Source organism: Nerophis lumbriciformis, linkage group LG35 (assembly GCF_033978685.3).
Source record: "Nerophis lumbriciformis linkage group LG35, RoL_Nlum_v2.1, whole genome shotgun sequence".
Classification (NCBI taxonomy): Eukaryota; Metazoa; Chordata; class Actinopteri; order Syngnathiformes; family Syngnathidae; genus Nerophis; species Nerophis lumbriciformis.
This window is the reverse complement of record NC_084582.2, coordinates 15,762,501-15,790,022: the sequence shown is the minus strand read 5'-3', so window position 1 is coordinate 15,790,022 and position 27,522 is coordinate 15,762,501. Positions and strand designations below refer to the sequence as shown.

Sequence of the window (27,522 nt, the reverse complement as noted above, 5' to 3'; positions counted from 1 at the left end):
ACATTTTTAAAAGGCAGATGTACTTAACCAGAGTTCTATCTGTTAACCCTTTGTCTTCTACCCAAATGATTGAGTAATTTTTACAGTTTTCTTTCCGTTAACATTTTTCAGAAAGACACACAATGCTTGCGTGCACCCACCTTGTTACAAATGCCTCGGGACTTCCACATGACTGCTCTTAACTGCAAAGCACCGATCTAACACATTCTTTAGTTGAAGTCACTCTGACTTTGTCTACATGTAACAAAAAAATGTTGACGTTTTTTTCTTTTCGCTAATCGGGTACCTAACTTTCTTCTTCTGCTTTCCTCAGCAGTCTTCACATTCTTCCTAAAATAGTACATGTATGTACATTTCTGCCAGAACTTATGATACTGCCTTACATCCCTAAATATAATTCCACATATCACATCTACTGTAGCTGTTGCTTGTAGTCGTGGGCCAGAATGCATCTAACTTTAGATGTGTGGTAAAATAGACCCAACAGTCATCAATGAGCCAGAAGGTGTATTCTTTCAAAATTAACGCTTTAATGTGGATTAATTCATCATCATCCCACCCAACACAAATGGGCAGTTAATCTGGTAGTGACATGCTGCAGAACCAAACAAGTCTAAACAGCACGTTGGCCCTCTGCATGGGAAATTTGAGTATACAAATAAAATAACGGAACAGTCAACCAACAAAGTATTATTTTCTTTTCATCAAACTTTTCAACTCCACTTTAAAATAGCACCTTAATAACACAAAAGCAGTAACCTAACATGTCCATTAAAGTGGATAAATGTATTTTTGAGGGGGAACATGTACATGATGTTAAAGATGCTTAATAAGCATTGCGTGCATATATTCTCTTCTTTCTTGAGTTTCTTTACTCATACAAAATGAAACACCATTGATATAGATTTAAAGTAAATTATATTTGTACATGATTAATCTAAATTAAACCACAAAAACTGATTAATATTATTAAAAAGTTAATCCTTTGACCGCACAAATTTTCAACTGATGAATTTGGGCTACAAAGGCTCATATAAACACATCCCAGTTCAACATGTTTACAGAATGCAGACCTCTGTTGGCCTGTATGTGCCAGACCCTGATAGATGATCCCGTTATTGGCTTTGCCTCCTCCCCTTGATCTGCTATGATTATTCCACTCTGAGAAATGTGGCACATCACACTACACACTACAAACTTGTAGTTCACTCCTGGACTACAAAAAGTGGAAATCAGTTGATTAAGTTAAAAACATGATCAATTGTGTATCTTTTTTTTCATTTAGAAATTTTTTTTGTGAACAGAGGTATTTTATATAGTAAATCAATTTGCTTTTTTGAGTCATATATTAAGATAAACAAATTAGTCTAACACAGAAAATCTCTACAACCAAAAAGTATTTTAAATTAAATAAAACAAGCACTTTTGGCCTCTATTACAGGTATTTTATTTTGTTTAGATTTCCACGTTTTGCAGTGTGCAGTTTAATTCCTCCTTATCTGAAAAGCCCTACACATCTTAACATTCAGTCAGAACTATCAGACACTCGGACATGTTTTTTTTAATTTTTTTTATCAGTGGTCAACCACTATGGAGTTGGTCACAACCAACGTGGTCAGCATACAGTACACTCAAAGAGCTGTCAACTCTTCTGGATTCTGATGGAAACTCGGAACCTGCGCGTGTGTCCCGAAATCCCGACCAAAGTTAAAAATCTCTCGGATTGTGATGTTTTTGTGTGGATATATAAAATACTGCCTGGTTGTGGAAAAGATGACCAAGAGCATCAATTTTCTTAAATAAACAGGTTACTGTCGGACACAACTACACCAGAATAGCATCTGCAAACTTATTTTCAACATTCAGACGTTTTCTCTTTGTCATACCCAACACACACCGTCACCCCCTTTCTTTTCTTTGGGTGGGGATGACTTAGGCAATCTCCTGGATTGCAAACACAAAATGTTGGCAGCTCTGAGCACAAACAAGTAGATGGAAGAGCAACAGCCTCTGCTTGCACAATGTTTAAAATGTCATTTTATGAAATCCTTTACCCATGTTCCAAATTTCAAAATGTGTAACTCTTGGCCATAAATAACTTTGGAGTTGTTGATGGATGTAGTCAAGTGATGTAAATGTTTCCATGACTTTTAGAAGAATGTAGTGTATCATTTGTAGCATGGAACAGAAGTTATTAAATGGCCCTACTGATCTAGTCACAACAATCTCGTTTTGCAGTTACAGAACCTCCACCGAGTATCTTGTATATGAAAGGAGCAGGTGTACTGAATGCAGTTTGTATTTTGCAGTGTGCTCTGTCAAATCCTTTGAACAATTGGAGAAGGAGAAGCAGGACTTGCAGAATGCTCTGGACAACACAATGGAGAGACTGCAGAAGCAGCACCAGAAGGACCTGGAAGACATGGAGCACAGACTGCAGGTCTTCTACCAGGTTGAGTGTGACAAGATCCACCTCAGCTATCAAGAGGAGGCCAACAAGTGCAGAGCTCTGCTACAGCAACAGGTCTGTGAAGGCACGTTATTTGTATTTTTTTTTTGGTGGTCCTAATTAAATCCTTTCTATGTGTTTCGAAAAGATGGAAGCACTCGAAGTCAGCCATAAGTCCATGAAGGTGGAATTAGAAAAAGGCCATGTAGAACAGCTGCAATGTGTTAAGCAACAACATGAGCAGTCACTACAGGGTGAGTGATTGGAGACATTGCATCAAGCACAGTGGAACCTCTAAGGTCAAACTTAATCGGTTCTGCTTGCATATTTTAAATAAACAATCCTATTGAAAATAATTTTCCCTAAGATGAAGTCACATAAGACATATTACGGTTTCAATATATGTATTTACGCATCCCAGTTACCCTAAAGGTATATTCATTAACTCATGGCAGGTTGCAATTATTTTTCTTGTTATACTAAAATATCACATAACTTGTACAGAGCTCGGAAATATCCACAATCAGCAGCTGGAGTCTTTAGAAGCAAGTTTAAAAGACGCGGAAGCTGCACTGTCTGTAAGTTGGACTTTGTGACCAGCCACCATGTCTGGATGCCGTGTGGATCTATTAAGCTCTGGGTTCTGTCTGCAGGCACGTATAGAAGTGCTGACTCAGGAGAATGCTGCCATGATAGAGAAGCTAACCGCAGAGGAGAACAAGAGGATAGAGCTTGCTGAGAGTCAGGTACGATGTCATAATGTAAAGTGCAGTAGTACGGTGAGACTGCCCCGCCACATCGCTATTGATTCTGAACCTATTCATCATTCTACCATGTTAAGTAATTGAAGGAACTTATTTGAACCACCCTTACCATACATCTGCTGTCAGTGGTTGAATAATGAAAGCAGCTTTCTAACACAATAAACATGTACTGGTGATGCATCTGCCTAAAAGAGAGGTGCACAAACCAATGTGCCAATAGGCCGCAGGCCAAACAATGATTTTAAGCCAGACACCCAATGGCCTAAGTCTAATAATCAAGTTCATTTAATTAATGTATATAGTGTTACATTTAATAACATTAGTATGGCAGAAGAACAATAGATGGCAACCAGTTAGCCTTGCACACATGCCATCAATAATTGTGAGATTAAAAGTGGTCATCATGACTATGCAGTGTTTCCCCTTAATGTAACTGAATGTGGTGCACCGCCACACCTTAAAAATGTTTTTTTACGTGAAAACAAATTGAACTAATAAAATGCATTGTGGCCCCCAGAAGAAGTCAAAAGTCAAGACGCTCGCTATTTTTAACGTTTTTTGAGAATCTTGTGACAACAACCGGCCTAATTCCAACAGGTTTGTCCCCCGTGCTTCCCCCCAAAAGCAACAAAACGTCCTCTTTCTCCGCCAATTCGCTTTCAGGCATGGACAGTGTGTTTGTTATCATTAGAAAAAATAACATTAAATCAAAACCAAATAAAAAATAAAGCATTACCATCCACAGCTTTTTACAGTATAAATTGATATAAATAGCCTTTTATTTGCGCACTATTGACTAGTGATGCATCAAAATTCGGCCTCTGGAAAAAATACTTTGATCACCGAAAACAGCACTTGCTGCTAGAACCGGATGTTGTGATGTAAAAAAGACACATGCGATTGTCTGGAGTGGAGTCAGCATGTCTGCAATGTGGACGTAACTTTAATATATGCCAGATATCCATAAACGTGGACGCATGTGAAAAAGTGCAATATATTTATCCGTACAGTAATCTATTTATTTATTTATATATATATAATATATATTTATTTATTTTATATATATAGTATATATATTATTTATATATATTTATTTATTTATATATGCACCTTATTGCTTTTTTATCCTGCACTACCATGAGTTTATGTAACGAAATTTCGTTCTTATCTGTGCTGTAAAGTTCAAATTTGAATGACAATAAAAAGGAAGTCTAAGTCTAATATACCCGCAGACAGCCACCCACAAAATGTGCAAATCACAGCAAATTATGCAAACTATACAATGGCATCTTGGTGACCACACCCCCACCGCCACATGTATCTTGGCAATCTAGGGGGGAACCGAAGCCACCCTTTTGTGGGCGATATTTGGGCCGTGGGCCCAATTTAGGGCATCCCGGGTCCAAAACATTTTCACAGAGTGTACAAAAGTGTAGGTAACAGCTTCTAGCTAGGCATTTTTATTTATTTTTCTTCATGCTCTACCTCTGTTGTACGATCAAAGGATCAGGGAGGTGTTATTTAATTTAAAGTTTGAATTGTTTTTTGTTTTTTTCTCAAAGGCTCTCTACAGAATTTTGTTGCAATTTGGAAACCCCTCATAGGTTTACTGAATACAGTGTACTATACTAGAGTGGTCAGATATCGTATCTCACTTGACATACTAAATGCATTGTATTGGGCAGCATAGAATGATGACAATTTGTGTAACTATTTTACTGTTTTTTATTTATGTATTATATTGTTTTGTATGAATGTCTCTCACTGCGAGCCAAATTTACCTGTGGGTACAAATAAAGAAATCTAATATAATCTCACTAGATTAAATCAACATCACGATTTACCAACGCACAATATTTAACCTGCTCAGTGGCTTTGTGGTTAGAGTGTCCGCCCTGAGATTGGTAGGTCGTGAGCCTAGTCAACCCCGGCCGAGTTACACCAAAGACTATAAAAATGGGACCCATTGCCTCTCTGCTTGGCACTCAGCATCAAGAGTTGGAATTGGGGGTTAAATCAACAAAATGATTGCCGAGCGCAGCCACCGCTGCTGCTAAATGCTCCCCTCACCTCCCAGGGGGTGGAACAAGGGGATGGGTCAAATGCAGAGGGTGATTTCACCACACCTAGTGTGTGTGACTATCAGTGGTACTTCAACTACATTCATTTCATGTAGTTATCATTATGTTTTACTTACATGTGTTGCTTTTGTTTTAATTTGTATCTAATAGTTTTTATTTTATATGTATTAATTTATCATTTTTATAATTGTAAATTTATTATAATTATTTTATTATAATTATAACGTTATAATTTTTATCCCAAATGGGTGACTAATAACTACTATTGTTCCACATAAAAATTAATAATGTGAGCATTATTTTTATCTTACTACAAAATGTAAATTTGCTATAACAGCTTTCACTCTCCTGAGAATACTTATTTACATTACACTTGTCAAGTTATGTTTTGTTTGTTTGTGCTCTCCCCTAACTTGAAAAGGGTTTTGACTTTTCGATCAGAGGTTACACTGGGACTTCACTCTTTGTTTTAATCTAATGATGAGACAAATCTCTCATCATTGGATTAAAACAAAGAGTGATTGTTGGCCTGAAGTCTGAGAGAGCACTGCAGACTTAAGGTGAGAGCCTTCCTGATTGCTGGATGGTCTTCAGCTGTTGGGAAATTTTGTCTGTAATTCCAGTTATGTCCTCTGGGGGGAAATGAGAGCCAAACTCACATTTGGACATGAGGCCCTTCTGTTTGAGTGAAGGCTTTGGCCTTGTGTAGAGTTTGCCAAAACAATACTTAATTATTTACATAATTTTGGATTTCCATATCTTCTATTCACTTTGACTTCCCTCTAGTGTAGCCATTATGTGAGCCTAGTGCAGTGCTACATGTATTTAAAGATCGGGACAATACATATTAATAAACATACACATCTGTGATGTGAGTCTTACAAAAACTCACGATTCGATTATTGGAGTGATGATTCAATTTAGAATCAATTCTCCATTCAAACTGATTCTTGCAATACATTATTTGGTATAAAAAGTATAATAAAATCTTTCAAAATAAGTTAGCTCCTCTTGGCTGTTTAGTGAATAGGCGTCGAGGTGGCCTGAAACATCTTTTTCAAAAATAATCGATTTAGAATTTAAATAAATACAATTCACCAATTGGATGGGAATCACTTTTTTTCCGAGCACCCCTACTATATATAAAATACAAATATGTCAAATGTACCGTATTTTTCGGAGTATAAGTTGCACCGGCCGAAAATGCATAATAAAGAAGGAAAAAAACATATATAAGTCGCACTGGAGTATAAGTCGCATTTTTTGGGGAAATGTATTTGATAAAACCCAACACCAAGAATAGACATTTGAAAGGCAATTTAAAATGAATAAAGAATAGTGAACAACAGGCTGAATAAGTGTACGTTATATGACGCATAAATAACCAACTGAGAACGTGCCTGGTATGTTAACGTAACATATTATGGTAAGAGTCATTCAAATAACTATAACATATAGAACATGCTATACGCTTACCAAACAATCTGTCACTCCTAATCGCTAAATCCCATGAAATCTTATACGTCTAGTCCAGGGGTCGGCAACCCAAAATGTTGAAAGAGCCATATTGGACCAAAAATACAAAAACAAATCTGTCTGGAGCCGCAACAAATTAAAAGCCATATTACATACAGATAGTGTGTCATGAGATATACATTGAATTAAGAGGACTTAAAGGAAACTAAATGACCTCAAATATACCTATAGATGAGGCATAATGATGCAATATGTACATATAGCTAGCCTAAATAGCATGTTAGCATCGATTAGCTTGCAGTCATGCAGTGACCAAATATGTCTGATTAGCACTCCACACAAGTCAATAACATCAACAAAACTCACCTTTGTGCATTCATGCACAACGTTAAAAGTTTGGTGGACAAAATGAGACAGAAAAAGAAGTGGCATAAAACACGTCCTAGAAAGTCGGAGAAAGTTACACATGTAAACAAACTACGGTGAGTTCAAGGACCGCCAAAATTAGTAGGACAAAACGGCACTCGCCAAATACTCGAATCAGTGAAGCATGTTTAATATAAACAGTGTGCTTTATAACAATTAGGGAGGTTTGTTGTCATGTTTGTCCTCCTACAGAAACCATATTAAAACAAAAAAAAAAATTTTTCCCCCTCATCTTTTTCCATTTTTCATATATTTTTTAAAAAGCTCCAGAGAGCCACTAGGGCGGCGCTAAAGAGCCGACCCCTGGTCTAGTCTCATACGTGAATGAGCTAAATAATATTATTTGATATTTTACGGTAATGTGTTAATAACTTCACACATAAGTCGCTCCTGAGTATAAGTCGCACCCCCGGCCAAACTATGAAAAAAACTGCGACTTATAGCCCGAAAAATATGGTACATTCAAGTTGAGATCTAACATTACATGTATACAGTACATAGCGCCAGAGGTGGGACCAAGTCATTGTTTTGCAAGTCACAAGTAAGTCTCAAGTCTTTGCCCTCAAGTCCGAGTCAAGTCCCGAGTCAAGACAGGCAAGCCCCGAGTCAAGTCCAAAGTCAAGACTGGAAAGTCTCAAGTCAAGTCCTAAGTCCTGCATTTTGAGTTTCGAGTCCTTTCAAGTCCTTTTAACCACAGACTAATATATTAACACAGATTGTGTATGCTTTTCAAACGCTGTATTTATTTATTAAAACAAGTGCATTTTAAATTGCAGGAAAGAAAATTGTGCTGACATTGCACTTTATAATAGCACTATTAACCAGTCATTTTAAACATTAACTCATTCCTTTACAGAACAAACACATTGAAAAATAAAGTGCAAATGTACTTATTTGTACAAAAGTGTTAACATTGAAAAAACATGACATATACGTGAACATAACAAAAAAGTTGTACTTTTTATATGTCAGGGCCCTATGCTGCATTGCATTTGCAAAAGACCAAATTAGCCAAGAGTCTGTCCGTCATTTGTGCACGATGGGGGCGTAGTATGATGCCACCATGACTGAAAACTCGCTCCACTGGAGCACTGGAGGCAGGCACTGCCAAGACTCTCATGGCCACTCGGAACAGTGAAGGAAGAGTCTTCATGTTCAATGCCCAGAACAAAAGGGGGGAGAGAGTTGTTTTGGGTTGGTGCACTACTTGTAAGTGTATCTTGTGTTTTTTATGTTGATTTAATTAAAAAAAGAAAAAAAAAAGAAACATTTCTTGTGCGGCCCGATACCAATCGATCCACGGACCAGTACCGGGCCGTGGCCCGGTGGTTGGGGACCACTGAGGTAAACAACCAACAGTATGTCAGAAAGCTAGCTAAAACGGTACACATATTCATAATATAGTATACATTTTAACTGACCTTTGTTTTACTATTTTTGTCTTTTTTTAGGTGGCTAAAATACGCGGTGCTGCTGACCGCCGTCTAACGTTACGTGTGATATATTGACTAACGTAACCCTGCTTAAAAAAAATCACTGAACAAAAAGTATGAATAAGGTAGTGAACTGCAACAGATTCCCGTGTTTGCAATAACGTTATAACGTTAGCAGTGAGTTTACAGCCTCACTGATTTAACTACACAGCAAATAAAAGTCACGTTACTTAGCCAATAAACGTTATCTTTCATTCAAAACTTACCGTTCTTTGTGCAACTTCAAATGCCGGACGAAGTTGGAAGTTGTTGCCTCTCCATCAGTAATTTTCGAACCGCAGGTGTTGCATACTGCAAACCGTTTTGTGTTGACCACCTCGTAATTTTTATACCCAAACAAAATTATTTTAGGTATCATTTTTTGTTCACTGGCGTGTGGTTTGGACATGTCTTCTTCCTTGGTTGTCCTGCAATTTGATTGGATGAATGCTGTGTGATGAAAACAAAGTAGATCTAATTTGATTGGCTGTTGTACTGAGACCACACCAGCTGACACACGCAACGCTGATAGACAAGTACACAATGAAAAATACGGGGCGCTCCCGAATAACTTTTTCATCTTTGGGTTTTGGGGAAAGTAGCAAGTCATGTCAAGTCATGTCAATTCAAAAGGCTCAAGTCCAAGTGAAGTCACAAGTCATTGATGTTAAAGTCTAAGTCGAGTTGCAAGTCTTTTTACATTTTGTCAAGTCGAGTCTAAAGTCATCAAATTCATGACTCGAGTCTGACTCGAGTCCAAGTCATGTGACTCGAGTCCACACCTCTGCATAGCGCCCCCTGTTGACTACTTATTTTACTGAATTGTTATATTTACTTAGTATATACTGAATACTTCCTATGGCTAACACAGGGTTGCTGCTGTTTTTTAGATCCTATTAGAATATATTTGTGTGTCTCTGCAGAAGGACTCGCACACTGTTTATCTGGAGCAGGAGCTGGAAAGCCTGAAGGTGGTGCTGGATATCAAAAACAAACAACTCCACCAGCAGGAGAAGAAGATGATGGAAATTGACAAACTTGTAAGATCTCCAGCAGAGATAATGAACTGCCCTATTTGTAAGAATAAAAAAAAATCAAGCATTTACTTATTTTGTGGTCCAGATGGAGAAAAACGTGAAGTTGGATGAAAGCCTTAAGCGGGTCCAGCAGGAGAACGAGGACCTCAAAGCTCGTATGGAGAGGCATGCTGCACTTTCAAGGTAAGATATGACACCCAACAATTCCCTGCACTACTAGGAAGTTACCTGCCTCATGCATTCTCAGGTAAATCCTCATCCACATGCGTGTGGTTTATTTGATGCTTTGTGGTTTCCGACAATGTGTTAACAGTTTGACACAGTGACTGTGAATGTACAGAAATGGTCTCCCGCCGGGGTGCATTTCATTATGCTTTCATCAATAAGAACATGCAGAGTACGTCTGGTGGGATACATTGTGGTCGTCTCCAAGCAATCAGTTCTTGTTTTGATGGGCAGCAGCAGTGTGTAGTTTTGGTTGTGCGTGTTGTCTGATGTGATGTTTCGTTGGGCCGCAGGCAGCTGTCCACAGAGCAGGCCGTGCTGCAGCAGTCCCTCCAGAAAGAGTCCAAGGTGAACAAGCGTTTGTCCATGGAGAATGAAGAGCTGCTGTGGAAGCTCCACAACGGAGACGTGAGCAGCCCTAACAAGATGTCTCCCACTTCTACATCTCCTTCCCACTCCTTCAGCTTCCAATCACCCCGCAGTCCTGGCGCCTGTTTTTCCCCGCCTTTCTCGCCCAGATAACGGCGGCTTCTTTCAAGTCGACCCTCTTGGCACTTCAGCGGGCGGAGACGGCTTCTTCAGATGTCCCCCGCCCGCAGAGACACTGACTTTAAAAAACAAAACAAAAACGATGCACACGCACTTAATACGAATGGCCACAATGTTCTTTGGCTGTCACGTCTATTGAGGAGTTGTGGGAAGGGGAAGTGAAAGGAATCTCAGGACTTGTTATGGAACACTATTTTTCTTTCTCGAGTTGTAACCACTGGTGGCTTGTACTCACACACTGCATGCGTAGGAACCCCGCACCGTTTCACTATTTTGTGCACGAGTGACCCTCTAATTGTTTGTGCTTCCATGTATGAATGCTAGTTGCGGCAGGTGCAGAATCTCTTTTAGAATCTGCAGCCTCCAACTTTGTGGCCTTCCCCTTTTTTTTGTTTTTTCAAGGGACCAAACCAAAGTCTTGTTAAAGTTCGCCGTGCTGAACCCCAAAACCCTAACACAGCTTTAAAGTCAGGGTCTTTCGGCAGGAAGGACTTTGCTACACCCCTAAAATCGAATTTGTGTGGAAATACTATTATTGGTGTCACTCTTTTTGAAATATGCAATTAATAAATTAATTTTAAACTTGCTATATGAGTTATCTGTGAGCGCTTATAAAATGTCAAGACTTTTATTGATAAATGGCATTACACTATTCTCGTGAAGTCCTGCGAGCTTACTGCAGAATGTTAAAACTCAGAAAGTGGAAAAACAGCACTAAAACCAAACATGTTCTGGGCCTGCGTAACACATTCCACATACGGAGCACATTAGGATGTCAGCCTGGCAAACTTTTAAAACAGACCCTGCTCTTTGTGGCTCGCTTCAAAGCTCCTTGCTTCTTTTCCTGCATCACACTTTTAACTCAAGAGGTGATGAGGAGCCCAACACTGTTATCCTCTCCCCTTACTCAGCCCGTTTGGAATTGTTAACGTGTTCAACACGATATTCGGCAAAGTATAGCTTTATTATACAAGTTATGAATAGACCACCAAAAGCATAACAGGCTAGTCTGACGTGATGTCTGTTGTCACCAGCGTCTCGCCGTGTTGGTTCTTGGCTTTGCAGATGTACTTTCCAAAGTCGATGGTTTCCATGTCTTCCACGCTCAGCACGCTCTGGGTCATTCGTGTAGTTTGACCGCGTCCTCTGTTGACCAGCCTCCATGTTGTGTGGATGTGAACTGGACGCTGCCCCTGAACAAAGAGAGAAGACAGACTGCAGGTATATAAAAAAAAAAGAAAAAAAAAGTCAACATTACCACAGATTGGTGCTGTATTACAAACCCCGTTTCCATATGAGTTGGGAAATTGTGTTAGATGTAAATATAAATGGAATACAATGATTAGCAAATCATTTTCAACCCATATTCAGTTGAATATGCTACAAAGACAACATATTTGATGTTCAAACTGATAAACATTATTTTATTTTTTTTTTGCAAATAATCATTCACTTTAGGATTTGATGCCAGCAACAGGTGACAAAGAAGTTGGGAAAGGTGGCAATAAATACTGATAAAGTTGAGCAATGCTCATCAAACACTTGTTTGGAACATCCCACAGGTGTGCAGGCTAATTGGGAACAGGTGGGTGCCATGATTGGGTATAAAAACAGCTTCCCAAAAAATGCTCAGTCTTTCACAAGAAAGGATGGGGCGAGGTACACCCCTTTGTCCACAACTGCGTGAGCAAATAGTCAAACAGTTTAAGAACAACGTTTCTCAAAGTGCAATTGCAAGAAATTTAGGGATTTCAACATCTACGGTCCATAATATCATCAAAAGGTTCAGAGAATCTGGAGAAATCCCTCCACGTAAGCGGCATGGCCGGAAACCAACATTGAATGACCGTGACCTTCGATCCCTCAGACGGCACTGTATCAAAAACCGACATCAATCTCTAAAGGATATCACCACATTGGCTCAGGAACACTTCAGAAAACCACTGTCACTAAATACAGTTCGTCGCTACATCTGTAAGTGCAAGTTAAAGCTCTCCTATGCAAAGCGAAAGCCATTTATCAACAACATCTAGAAACGCCGCCGGCTTCTCTGGGCTCGAGATCATCTAAGATGGACTGATACAAAGTGGAAAAGTGTTCTGTGGTCTGACGAGTCCACATTTCAAATTATTTTTGGAAATATTCGACATCGTGTCATCCGGACCAAAGGGGAAGCTAACCATCCAGATTGTTATCGACGCAAAGTTGAAAAGCCAGCATCTGTGATGGTATGGGGGTGCATTAGTGCCCAAAGCATGGGTAACTTACACATCTGTGAAGGCACCATTAATGCTGAAAGGTACATACAGGTTTTGGAACAACATATGCTGCCATCTAAGCGCCGTCTTTTTCATGGACGCCACTGCTTATTTCAGCAAGACAATGCCGAGCCACATTCAGCACGTGTTACAACAGCGTGGCTTCTTAAAAAAATAGTGCGGGTACTTTCCTGGACTGCCTGCAGTCCAGACCTGTCCCCCATCGAAAATGTGTGGCGTATTATGAAGCGTAAAATACAACAGCGGAGACCCCGGACTGTTGAACGACTGAAGCGCTACATAAAACAAGAATGGGAAAGAATTCCACTTTCAAAGCTTCAACAATTAGTTTCCTCAGTTCCCAATCGTTTATTGAGTGTTGTTAAAAGAAAAGGTGATGTAACACAGTGGTGAGCATGCCCTTTCCCAACTACTTTGGCACATGTTGCAGCCATGAAATTTCTTGTACGTAAACACGGTGTCCGAGGAGTGCCGCCTTAATATTTACATTGGTGCATATAATTATTTGATATCCAGATGGTAGTTTTTGGTATGATTTAATTTAAAAGTGGAACAAAACGTGAAATAAATATTTGATTCCCTACCAACCAGAAAAAATTGGACCACTACACTATTACAATATGTACCACTGTTTTTCAACAGTGATTTCAACCTATAAATTAAATGTTGCAGAATTTGCAATGATGTGACTGTTTGATTGGGGAAACAAATTGCATTGTGTTCCTCTCACCTACAAATAGGTACCGAATTTGGTACTTTTATACAGTAGATACCGACCAAAGTCTTTTGTTACTATCGGGTACCGATTCATGAAAAATCAAACTGCCATATGTCAGCACCTTTGTTGCACGCGATATCATGTCAGGTTGTAAACCCAACACCGGCTCAAGTACTTGGCCGGTGCAGTCAAGCACGCCGAGCGGACTTAGCCGGACTGCCTCGGGGTAATGTTACAATTTGACATGCCAACAAAACAAGAAGGCGGTGCTCAAAAGTACAGTAAAGCTCCACTTTTTAAAACGTGGTAGCTCGATGCTAATTTACATAAAATTTACTATAGACATGCTAAGGAAATAGCAATCGCACTTAAACAAGTTGAAAAACTTATTCGGGTGTTACCATTTAGTGGTCAATTGTACGGAATATGTACTTCACTGTGCAACCTACTAATAAAAGTCTCAATCAATCAATCAATCAATCAATCAAAGTCGCAGTCATACAGCTGTTGTGTAATCAGTACAATACTTACTGTGTAAAAACTTTGTGGGACTTTACAAAAGAAAAGACTGACTCATTCATCTTGGTAGCAAAGACTACTTTCTGGCTACGGCAACACGTCGTAGTCTACACTACTGCCATCTAACGCCTTGGAATTGCAACTGCATGCAACGTCTACTATATAAGAAAGTATAGTACTTGCAAATGAGACACAGAAGTGTAAGAAAACAAAACAACTTGACAGTACAGCTCAGTTTTAGATGTTACATTATAAATATAAAAACACATTTGCTTTTAAACAATTACCCCAACATACCTCAATTAACACATTTGAACACGTATGCAGTGCAGCTGGAAAATATTCCCATCACTTTACTTTGTCCACATGTTTATGTTGCAGCCTTCTACCGAAATGGAATAAATTCATTTTTATCCTTAAAATTCTACACACAATACCCCATAATGACAATGTGAAAACATTCTGCTAATTAAGTAAAAATAAAAAAAATCACATGTAGGCAATATAAGTATTCACAGCCTTTGCTCAATACTTTATTTATGCACTTTGGCAGCAATTACAACCTCAAGTCTTTTTGAATAGGATGCCACGAGCTTGGCACACCTATTTTTGGGCCGGTTCGTCCATTCCTCTTTGCACCACCTCTCAAGCTCCATCAGGTCGGATGGTAAGTGTTGGTTTTCATACAGGATGTCTCTGTACTTTGCTGCATTCATCTTAGTCTAGTCAGAGAGGTGACCAAGAACAGTGACGTGCAGTCACTAGAGGCAGGTGAGGCCCCGCCTCACCTGCCATCATGGAAAGAAAAAAAATGTAAAAAGAAAAAAAAAATTATTAAATTGTTAAATGTATCCAGTGATTATACTATAAAGTTATTTTCCATTTAACTTCACCAGTTTTAGATTATTTTTATTCAAAATTGCTTAATTTTCACATTTGCCGTTCAAATACTGAGAAGAGACGGTGCGGTGATCAGCAGCCAGTTGAGGCACGTCACTCATTTGTGCCTCACCATGGATTGCGGACTCTGCTAACTGCTGGCCTGCTGTGCAGTGAGACCGTATTGCTATATGAATTATATTATACATTTCCATAGTTTAGTTAGCTGAGGTATATAATGTACAGTGTATTTTGTCAACAACTGTATGTGTGTAAAGTATTTCTTGTGCTGAGCGATCATAAAACGGCTGCAAAAGACGCACTGGCTGAGGCTGCTCGCAGTAATCCATGCAGTAATTTATGGGCTTTCCTCTTTGTGATGTTAAGTTCCTGTTATGCGCTGTTATACAGTATATGCCTTGAGCTCTTATTTTGAAGGCGCTAAGAGCGGAAGTGATGACACTTTGGAGTGGAGCGTAGGTTTTTGAAAGAAAGTAAATAAAGTGGTCCTCGTGTAAACTGGAGCCTCCGTGTTTGTTATTTTGTAGTTTCATACAGTATAGGTGACATTTATAAACCCTCGGTTACACTTTTTTAAATAGATTCAATCTTGCACGTGGAAAGTTGAAGTGAGGGCTTTAGTTGATATAACACTCCCGTCAGGGGGTTCATTAATCCAGCACAACAGCGGCGCATGGACTTCATTTATAAGTAAAGGTAAGACCATTATAACGTTTTTTTTATTAAATGTGCTTTTTTGTGTGCTACAGTTTGTATGTGTAAAGTTAAAGTTAAGTTAAAGTACCAATGATTGTCACACACACTAGGTGTGGTGAAATTTGTCCTCTGCATTTGACCCATCCCCTTGTTCACCCCCTAGGAGGTGAGGGGAGCAGTGGGCAGCAGCGGCGCCGCGCCCGGTAATCATTTTTGGTGATTTAACCCCCAATTCCAACCCTTGATGCTGAGTGCCAAGCAGGGAAGAATGCTGGTATGAGCTTTTAAACATAACCCGTTAACTGCTGCCAATCAAATGGTGAATAAGATACTCTTTAGGGTTCATATGTTTGTAAATCTGACTGTGATGAAGTCAGTGCCTCACCAGCCATGAACCTCACCGCACGTCACTGACCAAGAACCAGATGGGCACTCTGTCAGAGCTACAGCATTCCTCTGTGGCGAGAGGAGAACCTTGCAGAAGGACAACAATCTCTGCAGCAATCCACCAATCAGACCTGTATAGTATAGTGGCCAGACGGAAGCCATTCCTTATTAAAAACCACAAGGCAGCCTGTCTGGAGTTTGCCAAAATGCACCTGAAAGACTCTCAGACATCTGGAGTTTGCCAAAATGCACCTGAAAGACTCTCAGACCATTAAAAACAAAATTCTCTGGTCTGATGAGACAAAGATTGAAGACTTTGGCCTGAATGCCAGGCGTCATGTTTGAAGGAAACCAGCTCATCACCAGACCAATACCATCCTTGCAGTGAAGCATGGTGGTGGCAGCATCATGATGTGGGGATGTTTTTCAGCTACAGGAACTGGGAGGCTCGTCGGGATATACGGAAAGATGAATGCAGCAATGTACAGAGACATCCTGTATGAAAACCAAGGCGTCTCATCCAATCTGATGGCGCTTGAGAGGTGCTGCAAAGAGGAATGAGCGAAACTGCCCAAAGATAAGTGTGGTAAGCTTGTGACATCCTATTTAAAAAGACTTGAGGCTGTAATTTTCTGCCAAAGGTGCTTCAAAAAAGTATTAAGCAAAGGCCTTAAATACTTATATACATTGGATTTCTTCGTTAAAAAAAACTTTTCACATTGTCATTATGGGGTATTGTTAGTGAGTCTGTTTCAGTTTATTTCGAACATGCAAGCATACAATACAATTACAATGTAATACACTACATATTTCCAGTTGTTTCATTACAGCATGAGATCCGAAAAGGAGTAGGAAGAAGCAGAGCTTATTTAACCCTACCCTTTTTCGTATCATAGCAGTTGTATCCCATGTGTGTGTTCTCTATCTGTAACAGAGCAGTGACTAAATACATGAGTAAATAAATTAATATGGTAAACAAATATTCAATACATATTAGACATATGCACAATCATTAGAATTCTCATAATTAAATAGTTACTAAATAATTTATGGTTCACCTAGGAGATGAATTAAATTGTATTTTGTTTTATCTTTTTACTTTGTGAAAGCTTTTAGTTTCAACATTCTCTTAGACTAGTGGTTCTTAACCTTGTTGGAGGTACCAAACCCCACCAGTTTCATATGCGCATTCACCAAACCCTTCTTTAGTGAAAAATTAAATGTTTTTTTCTTAATTTAATCTTAATTTATAAATATTGATCATGAAATGATGTTATTATATTAAGTAAATACTAATAAAGATATATTTCACAAGCAGAAAGTTACAGGAATGTACACATGATCCCATGTTTACATCTCATTGTGTTACGATCCGCTGCCCGGATCATAGTTTGTTTATGTTTGCGTCACATGTGTTTTCAGCACCTTGAGTTTCGTTTATTTCTGTTGCCATGACGGCAGATTGTATACACCTGCCTCTGGTTAGTGTCCGGGACGCGCACCTGTTGCCCGGGCGCTAATCAGAGGGCTATTTAGTCTTTGCCCTGGCCTCACTCGGTCTGGCTTCCTAGTTTGTTCCCATACAACTGATAACGACTACTTAGATTTCATGCTATGCTATTTGTGCCTGCTAGCTCCCACGCTAGTCCTTTTGTTTTGCCTTTTGTGCTACGTGCATGTCTTTTTGTTATTCACCATATGATTTATATTTAAAATAAATCATTTTCCTACCTGCAAACTGTGTCCGAAGCCGTCTGCATCCTTGGGAGAACCACACCCGCATCATTATGCGACCCAGTCGTTACACATTGTGCAACATGTGAATGTTTTAGTGGGAACTAAATGCGATATCTGAAAGGGGTACACATTATTTCCAAAGCAAAAACCCCACCCAGACATACAATACTAGTACACAGCTCATCAAAAACAGTATTTATTGTTATAGTCATTGTAAGAGGACCAAAACACTTATATTAGGAAAATAATCCCATTATCATTATAATCAAATGACTACTGTCATTTGATTATAATAATAAAACATGTAACTACTTGTTTAGTCATGTTTGTGCTGCTGGTGTGGCCACGGTGCATGTGCGGGTCTGACGTTGTCACATGTGATCCACTGAATGCTCAAGGAGGTTTTGCGTTTGCTCACGCATGTCGAAAATTAGAGGGAACATTGTTTGGGGGTATCCATAATACGTCGATAGGGATGAGTTTTTATTCACACGATGAGTCGGGTGTGTCTTCACCTACGCGGCGGAGGCTCCGCCGAACCCCTGAGGCAGACTCACCGAACCCCTAAGGTTCGATCGAACCCAGGTTAAGAACCACTGTCTTAGACTGAATCATATTATTACTTTGTTTCATTTATTTACTTAATCCATTCTATAATTTAATTCCACATACTGATATGCTAGATGTTTTAAGTATTGTATGTGCATACAGATGTTTTAAATTAGATTTTCCTCTAAGGTTACATTACTCCTCTTTTTGTTGAGAAGAATTGTTGTACCTTCTTGTGTAGCAGATTGTTTGCTTTGTACATCATTTTAGCTGTTTGCAAATGCAGCAAGTCGTGTGTATAATTTGGAAGGCAAAAATGATTCTATTTTTAGAACAAGGCTGCAACATAAAATGTTGAAACAGTTGAAGCGCTTTGAAAACTTCTTGGATGCGCTGTAAAAGTACCAAAAATGAGTACCGCTGAATACTGGTTTTGATTCCCAGTTACGGGGAATTGGTCCTGTATCGATTGAAATGTGAAAGGTACCCGTCCCTACCTGGCCTGGATAAGACCAGGTGAAGCTCACGTCCACGTCAGGCTCCCCTATCACACTGCAGGTCACGTTGACGTTGTCGCCTCCATTCACCAGCTTAGAAGAAGCCTTCAGGCTCACGAATGGCGGACTACTAGGAACTGTCAACAACATGAAGATTACAAAAAAAGTCACGTTCCTTCTTGCAACTCACCTCGACCCCTACACTTTAGCACAATAAAGCCATCTTTACCCTCCACATAGAGCAGCTGGTATTTAGTAGAGATTTGTGGGGTTCCTTTGACCACCGCCTTGCAGTAGAACACCCCCTGGTACTCCAGGCTGGGCGTCTGCAGGACAAAACCCTCGGCAGGGTCGTAAGTCACCAAGGTCCCATTGGCAGCTATCTCCTCGGGGGGGACCTCTCTGTGCAGCGACACCGTGGCGTGCGGGGTGGTCACTCGACACGGCACAACGGCGGGCTTGTCCGGGCGCATGTAGACAATCTGGAAGTGGATGTCCGATGGGACAAAGAGGTTGTCCTTGTCTGATGAGAAAAATAAACGTGTGCCATTCTAACCATCGGATTAAATATGAGGACAATTTTTGTGTGTGTTTGAAATACCTGGGCCTGGATTACCAGGCACAAATATTTCTCCATACAGCTTTACAGATGCCACATCTTAGTAAAAAAGTCTCATGCGACATATGGTGGTGTTGTAGTAAAAGTCATGTATATATCCGCTTTGGTGCCGCGCCCCTTGCAGAAACACCAAGGCCTCCGCTCAGTAGTGGCCGTAAACGCAGGCACAAAAAGCTGGGCACTGTTTGTCGAATACATCGTTTCTGGGAGCAGATTCCTCTGTGACACCGGCGCCCAAAGGAGCATCCTGCCGGCTACAATGGACTAAGCCACCCTAGACGTCCGCCAACGACATCCCCATACGGACGTATGGCACACAGACCATGTTTTGGGGGGTCAACCGTTTACAAGCAGGGGGTTCGTCACAGCCCACATCTCTTTTCTTCTTCTTGGTGCAGATTTTTTGTGCGCCCACGGGCTGCTCGTAGACGTCAAGAACGGCCGCGAAGGGACATATTATGGTCTCTCCAGCTTGCTCTCTGAAAGTGACAAATACCAACAGCTTCTCGGTGGGTTCCCCAGTCTGACACAGCCCACTTTCTCGACCAACACAACTACACATGGGGTCGAGTACCTTATCGAGACCAAAGGCCCCCCCATCCTTGCTAGGTGCCTGACGGCTCAACCCGGAAAGGCTGGCGGCAGATACACTGTAAGTCCGAATTTCCCAACATGAAATGCTTTGGTATCATTCGCCTTTTGGACAGACATGGGCATCGTCTCGAAGCCAGACGGTGGCTGGTGTCCATGCAGCGACTACTGCCGCCTCAATGGTGCCACCACGCCCGCCCCTTCCTCCTCATTATCCTCCTCTCTGGGAGGCACACGGTCAGGCCTGGGTTGACTCTTGTGTGGCCTGTCAGCGCACAAAAAAGCATCGCCACACCAAGGCCCCCGTCGTAGCAGTTTGCTGTCCCCGAGACCATGTTAACATCGACTTGGTGGGCCCACTTCCCCAATTCACAAAGTATCACCAACCTCCTCACAATAGTGGACGGGATGACCCTTAGGCCAGAAGTTGTTCCCCTCACGTGAACATCGTCCACTGATGTGGCCCGAATGTTCATCAGCATGTGGGTCGCATGCTTCTGAACTCCTTTGGACCTCTCCTTTGACCGGTGAGCGCAGTTTACCTTGGAGATCTGGGACGTGGTCATTGAGGGTCTGGGGTTCAAGCTGCACCGCACCACCGCATACCACCCCCAGGCTAATGGTTTGTGTGAGCGATTCCACCGCTCCATGAAGGCTGCCCTGCGTGCCGGTTTGACTGATAGCAACTGGGTGACAAACAACAAGCTAGGCCCCAGGACCGCCCCAAAGAAGACCTGCAGTCCTTGTCTGCCGAGCTTGTCTATGACCAGGTACTGCGAATTCCTGGGGATTTCATTCCGGACGCCAATACACCCTGGTCAGCGACTAGGCAGCGGTCTTCCCTGCTGGAAGCCACCAGAGCTTTATCAAAAGTCCCCACGTCATAGTACGCCATGCCTGTTTTTCAGGTGCCCCCCAGCCTGCTCTCGGTGGATTTAGTCTGCATTCGTCACGACGCCCACACTGGACTGTTGCACACACCCCCCGCCCCCCTTTTACGACGGGCCGTTTAAGGTCCTACAGCACTCGGATAAGGGCCTCGTCGTGGACATTGGGGACAGACCTGAGACTGTTTCGATTGATAGGATTAAGCCGGCCCACATAGACGTTTCCAGGCTATTGGACTAGGCCCAGGCCCCACGCCGCGGCCGTCCCTCCTTGTCCCACCGCCCTCATTCGGTTGGGTTCCCCTCTGCCCTGTCAGCGCCATTGCCTCCCAGCCCTGGGGGCAGTCCAGCTGCACCCGCCACGGCCCTCAGCCCCTGCCGTCTATACCCGGCAAGGGGATTTTGACTATGGGTGGATTCTGGGATGGCTATTGTAGTGGGTTTGCAAATGTTGCCCACAGTTGTTGGAGGGGTTCTGGTTGGACGGGTTTATAAAAGATACATTTACGGTGTTGTGAGTTATTGCACTAAGAAGTTACATATGTATAGATACTGCTCCGGTGCAGATTTTAAAACACAGGACGCCACCAGGGAGGCGTCCAGGAGGCATCTAGACTAGATACCTTACTTACAAAATGAACCTACAACTTCCCGGTTAGGGTAACATGTATGCTGACGTATCGTAGGTGCTCTGATAAAACTAAAGGAGGCGTACAGTACGTACAATAAGTACAGTATGTGTGTGCGGTCACCTGCAAAATAGATGTGGGAGGCGAACGCGTGGTCGTGGTCCTTTTCGCACTCACTACCGTCACACACGATCACATAGCAGCTGTACCTTCCGGTGTCGGCGGCAGACGGCGACGTCAGGATGAGCTGACCGTACTTGTCACTCTGTATGACGCTGCAGGTGTGAAACATTCAAGTAAAGCGACGCCATAAAAGCAAACCCAGCCCCTGCATTCTCCCTGCATCACCTGAGACGCGTGTCGTTGAACGTGTCCAGGTAGGGGGGGTAAGTCCAACCGATCTTACTGCCTTTGCAGCGCAGCTCCAGGTCGTTCCCAGGGTTCAGAACGGTACTCTGGCCCAGACGTAGGAAGCGCCCCTTTTCCAACACCTGGGTCAGCAGGGTGTGGCCTCTGCCTCCGCCTTCTTTCAGTTTGGGTTGACGCGCCTTCCCTCGTTTGCCTCCTGGCCTAATGCGGTTCTCTCCTGCATCCTTTCTTCTCTTGTTGGCTTGTTGGCCGGCACCTGCGAGGACAATAGATCATAAATAAATAGGCATTGATTCATTTAATGAGCTGTTTGTAACTTGCTTAAAGTTACTTTTTTCGAACCAAAATATATATATATTTTTATATTAGGTGTAATTTCTGATATTTTCACTGTGTGGAAAAAAGTTAAAGTGGAACTAGAGGTGTCCGTAAAAACGGACTGCCGATATTATCGGCCGATAAATGCTTCAAAATGTAATATCGGAAATTATCGGTATCGGTTTCAAAAAGTGAAATGTATGACTTTTTAAAATGCCGCTGTACGAAGTGGTACACGGACGTAGGGAGAAGCACAGAGCGCCAATAAACCTTAAAGGCACTTCCTTTGCGTGCCGGCCCAATCACATAATATCTACGGCTTTTCACTCACACACAAGTGAATCCATGCATACTTGGTCAACAGCCATACAGGTCACACTAAGGGTGGCCGTATAAACAACTTTAACACTGTTACAAATATGCGCCACACTGTGAACCCACACCAAACAAGAATGACAAACACATTTCGGGAGAACATCCGCACCGTAACACAACATAAACGCAACAGAACAAATACCCAGAAACCCTTGCAGCACTAACTCTTCCCCGCCTCAAGCCCGCCCAACCTACCTGGCCCACCTCAACCTCCTCATGCTCTCTCAGAGAGAGCATGTCCCAAATTCCAAGCTGCTGTTTTGAGGCATGTTAAAAAAAATAATGCCCTTTGTGACTTCAATAATAAATATGGCAGTGCCATGTTGGCATTTTTTTCCACAACTTGAGTTGATTTATTTTGGAAAACCTTGTTACATTGTTTAATGCATCCAGCGGGGCATCACAACAAAATTAGGCGTAATAATGTGTTAATTCCACAACTGTATATATCGGTATCGGTTGATATCGGAATCGGTAATTAAGAGTTGGACAATATCGGGATATCGGCAAAAAAGCCATTATCGGACATCTCTAAGTGAAACCTATTTTTGTTATTTCTAATCATTGCAGTTGCCTGACTGGTAAAGTTAGAGAGTTTTGAGATTTCAAACTGAGTGCACCACAGGGCTAGTGACAATGTGTGTGCATGAGTATGTAGGTAAGCAGGGTGGCTGCAAATACAGTTCATCGAGCTGATGTTTTTTTGACTTTGTTATTAAATACAAAGTTGGTCCATCACCCCCTTGTTATGTTTTCTTGATATACAGTACTGTAAAGCACGTTATATCGTGTTCAAATTGTACAAATATTTACTCAAATACAGACATTTGTCAAGGCTGGATCTCATTATTCATGTTTACATTGTTTCTTACAGAATTTGCTCTAATATTTGAACTTTTCTATTTATGGACTGTGTTCAAAAATCAATTAAGACCCAAAACAAGGTATCTAGATATATATCAATGATTTTTTTGCATGTTCTGGATAATTAAAAATACATTATAAAGTGTCTATATAACAGTGACGTGCAGTGAGGTTGATGGCTGGTGAGGCACTGACTTCATCACAGTCAGATTTACAAACATATGAACCCTAAAGAGTATCTTATTCACCATTTGATTGGCAGCAGTTAACGGGTTATTTTTAAAAGCTCATACCAACATTCTTCCCTGCTTGGCACTCAGCATCAAGGGTTGGAATTGGGGGTTAAATCACCAAAAATTATTCCAAACGCGGCGCCGCTGCTGCCCACTGCTCCCCTCACCTCCCAGGGGGTGATCAAGGGATGGGTCAAATGCCAGAGGTGTGGACTCGAGTCACATGACTTGGACTCGAGTCAGACTCGAGTCATGAATTTGATGACTTTAGACTCGACTTGACAAAATGTAAAAAGACTTGCAACTCGACTTAGACTTTAACATCAATGACTTGTGACTTCACTTGGACTTGAGCCTTTTGAATTGACATGACTTGACATGACTTGCTACTTTCCCCAAAACCCAAAGATGAAAAAGTTATTCGGGAGCGCTCCGTATTTTTCATTGTGTACTTGTCTATCAGCGTTGCGTGTGTCAGCTGGTGTGCTGTCAGTACAGCAGCCAATCAAATTAGATCTACTTTGTTTTCATCACACAGCATTCATCCAATCAAATTGCAGGACAACCAACGAAGAAGACATGTCCAAACCACACGCCAGTGAACAAAAAATGATACCTAAAATAATTTTGTTTGGGTATAAAAATTACGAGGTGGTCAACACAAAACAAAACGGTTTGCAGTATGCAACACATGCGGTTCGAAAATTACTGATGGAGAGGCAACAACTTCCAACTTCGTCCGGCATTTGAAGTTGCACAAAGAACGGTAAGTTTTGAATGTAAGATAACGTTTATTGGCTAAGTAACATGACTTTTATTTGCTGTGTAGTTAAATCAGTGAGGCTGTAAACTCACTGCTAACGTTATAACGTTATTGCAAACACGGGAATCTGTTGCAGTTCACTACCTTATTCATACTTTTTGTTCAATGATTTTTTTAAGCAGGGTTACGTTAGTCAATATATCACACGTAACGTTAGACGGCGGTCAGCAGCACCGCGTATTTTAGCCACCTAAAAAAAGACAAAAATAGTAAAATAAAGGTCAGTTAAAATGTATACTATATTATGAATATGTATACCGTTTTAGCTAGCTTTCTGACATACTGTTGGTTGTTGACCTCAGTGGTCCCCAACCACCAGGCCGCGGCCCGGTACTGGTCCGTGGATCGATTGGTATCGGGCCGCACAAGAATTTTTTTTTTCTTTTTTTAATTAAATCAACATAAAAAACACAAGATACACTTACAAGTAGTGCACCAACCCAAAACAACTCTCTCCCCCCTTTTGTTCTGGGCATTGAACATGAAGACTCTTCCTTCACTGTTCCGAGTGGCCATGAGAGTATTGGCAGTGCCTGCCTCCAGTGCTCCAGTGGAGCGAGTTTTCAGCCATGGTGGCATCATACTACGCCCCCATCGTGCACAAATGACTGACAGACTCTTGGCTAATTTGGTCTTTTGCAAATGCAATGCAGCATAGGGCCCTGACATATAAAAAGTACAACTTTTTTGTTATGTTCACGTATATGTCATGTTTTTTCAATGTTAACACTTTTGTACAAATAAGTACATTTGCACTTTATTTTTCAATGTGTTTGTTCTGTAAAGGAATGAGTTAATGTTTAAAATGACTGGTTAATAGTGCTATTATAAAGTGCAATGTCAGCACAATTTTCTTTCCTGCAATTTAAAATGCACTTGTTTTAATAAATAAATACAGCGTTTGAAAAGCATACACAATCTGTGTTAATATATTAGTCTGTGGTTAAAAGGACTTGAAAGGACTCGAAACTCAAAATGCAGGACTTAGGACTTGACTTGAGACTTTCCAGTCTTGACTTTGGACTTGACTCGGGGCTTGCCTGTCTTGACTCGGGACTTGACTCGGACTTGAGGGCAAAGACTTGAGACTTACTTGTGACTTGCAAAACAATGACTTGGTCCCACCTCTGTCAAATGCAGAGGACAAATTTCACCACACCTAGTGTGTGTGTGACAATCATTGGTACTTTAACTTAACTTTAACTTTACACATACAAACTGTAGCACACAAAAAAGCACATTTAATTAAAAACACGTTATTATGGTCTTACCTTTACTTATAAGTGCGGGAACAGTGGTGTTCGTGTTGGAGGAGTTGTGAATGAATGAAATATGAAATCCGTGCTGCAGTCTGCAGGTGTACCTAATGTTGTGTCCCTGCAGTCGTTCACGGCTCCTCCGGCGCGAGCATTGTTGTTTTTGCACTTTTTGGCTTCTTGTTAAGTGACTTTTTTTGGGTGGATTCGGTCTTGCACGTGGAGGGTTTGGGTGTGGGCTTTGGTTGGTGTGGCGCTCCCGTCGGGGGGTGCATTCTGCGGCGGGGGTGCATTAGGAGGCGGGATTACTGCGAGCCTCACACAGTGCGTCTTCGCAGCAGTTTTATGATTGCTCAGCACAAGAAATACGTTACACACATACAGTTGTTGACAAAATACACTGTACATTATATACCTCAGCTATCTAAACTATGGAAATGTATAATATAATTCATATAGCAATACGGTCTCACTGCACAGCAGGCCAGCAGTTAGCCGAGTCAGTGCGCAATCCATGTTGAGGCACAACGCAGTGACGTGCCTCAACTGGCTGCTGATCACCGCACCGTCTCTTCTCAGTATTTGTACGGCAAATGTGAAAATTCTGCGATTTTGAATAAAAATTATCTAAAACTGGTGAAGTTAAATGGAAAATAACTTTATAGTATAATCACTGAATACATCATACTTGCCAACCCTCCCGGATTTTCCGGGAGACTCCCGAAATACAGCGCCTCTCCCGAAAACCTCCCGGGACAAATTTTCTCCCGAAAATCTCCCGAAATTCAGGCGGACCTGGAGGCCACTGTTAACAATAAAGTAACTATTCTGTGAACTCTTTCCTCTTTAAGTTTGTTTTTTCCTGGACAAGGATTGAACCCATATTTTCTGCCTCATAACAACTTACTAAACCGCCAGAGATTTATGGGAAATGTATCTGTCATTATTAATAGAACTTATAGGTGGGTTTGATGGGGCGCTTTAAAAAAAAAAAAAAAAAAAAAAAAAAAAAAAGTTTGATTCAATTGATTGAAAATGCTACAAAAGCATAAGTTTGAAAAAGGTGTATGATCTAACTCACCAGTTTGTTCTCCTTTTTTTTTTTCACAAATCTCTCTCTCTCCTCCTGATCATGTGCAACGGGTGCATGCATGTCTGTGTGTGGGCCCCCTAACCTCGGTGGTCCCTGGACTTCAGCCCAGGTAAGCCCGTGCATTAAAGCGCCCTGTTGATGCCACAGCTGAGGCTGTTTGATCTGGCCCTCAGGACTTGGTCATGGCTCCACTTCAGTCTTAGCAGGATAGAGTCTCCACCTTCCTCCACAGAATAGGTCGGATGGGCTTGATAACAGCTCAGCCCAGTACAGTTTGTACAGTAAATATATCAGGTTATCAACACTACTTCAATTTAGCAAAACATGTCCGTTATAAAAAGTAATGGAAAACCATTTATCGAAGGTAGGACTCCCCAAACTTCTTGACCCGGGGGCCAGATTGGGTTGAATTAATTTTATATGCGTATATATACAGTCGTGGTCAAAAGTTTACATACACTTGTAAAGAACATAAAGTCATGGCTGTCTTGAGTTTCCAATCATTTCTACAACTCTTATTTTTTTGTGAAAGAGTGATTGGAGCACATGGACTTGGACTCTGACATGGACTTGTTTCTTCAGCATTGTCCACATGTTCTCAATGGGGTTTAAGGCCATTCTAAAACCTTAATTCTAGCCTGACATAGCCATTCCTTTACCACCTTTGACGTGTGTTTTGGGTGATTGTCCTGTTGGAACACCCA

The 27,522-nt window shown here is 41.3% G+C and overlaps 2 protein-coding genes across 4 annotated transcripts in view; one reads left to right on the top strand and one right to left on the bottom strand.

Annotated features, from left to right (window-relative positions):
- mtus1a (microtubule associated tumor suppressor 1a) overlaps nucleotides 1–11,079 on the top strand; it is a 43,325-nt gene extending 32,246 nt beyond the window's left edge. For 2 of the 3 annotated variants that reach the window (XM_061927767.2, XM_061927766.2), the window contains exons 9-15: nucleotides 2,310–2,524; nucleotides 2,598–2,703; nucleotides 2,954–3,027; nucleotides 3,103–3,195; nucleotides 9,592–9,708; nucleotides 9,791–9,888; nucleotides 10,224–11,079. In XM_061927767.2, coding sequence (XP_061783751.2) covers nucleotides 2,310–2,524; nucleotides 2,598–2,703; nucleotides 2,954–3,027; nucleotides 3,103–3,195; nucleotides 9,592–9,708; nucleotides 9,791–9,888; nucleotides 10,224–10,452 — 932 coding nt within the window. In that variant the 3' untranslated portion in view covers nucleotides 10,453–11,079. The remainder of the gene's footprint in view (nucleotides 1–2,309; nucleotides 2,525–2,597; nucleotides 2,704–2,953; nucleotides 3,028–3,102; nucleotides 3,196–9,591; nucleotides 9,709–9,790; nucleotides 9,889–10,223) is intronic. The other variant, XM_072912265.1, reaches the window with a different exon arrangement.
- A 345-nt stretch (nucleotides 11,080–11,424) lies between these two features.
- The window catches only part of pdgfrl (platelet-derived growth factor receptor-like), a 20,100-nt gene continuing 4,002 nt past the window's right edge, over nucleotides 11,425–27,522 (bottom strand). The window contains exons 2-6 of the mRNA XM_061927769.2: nucleotides 21,836–22,112; nucleotides 21,611–21,762; nucleotides 18,991–19,284; nucleotides 18,762–18,898; nucleotides 11,425–11,672 (exon numbers count right to left, since the gene is read on the bottom strand). Coding sequence (XP_061783753.1) covers nucleotides 11,484–11,672; nucleotides 18,762–18,898; nucleotides 18,991–19,284; nucleotides 21,611–21,762; nucleotides 21,836–22,112 — 1,049 coding nt within the window. The 3' untranslated portion in view covers nucleotides 11,425–11,483. The remainder of the gene's footprint in view (nucleotides 11,673–18,761; nucleotides 18,899–18,990; nucleotides 19,285–21,610; nucleotides 21,763–21,835; nucleotides 22,113–27,522) is intronic.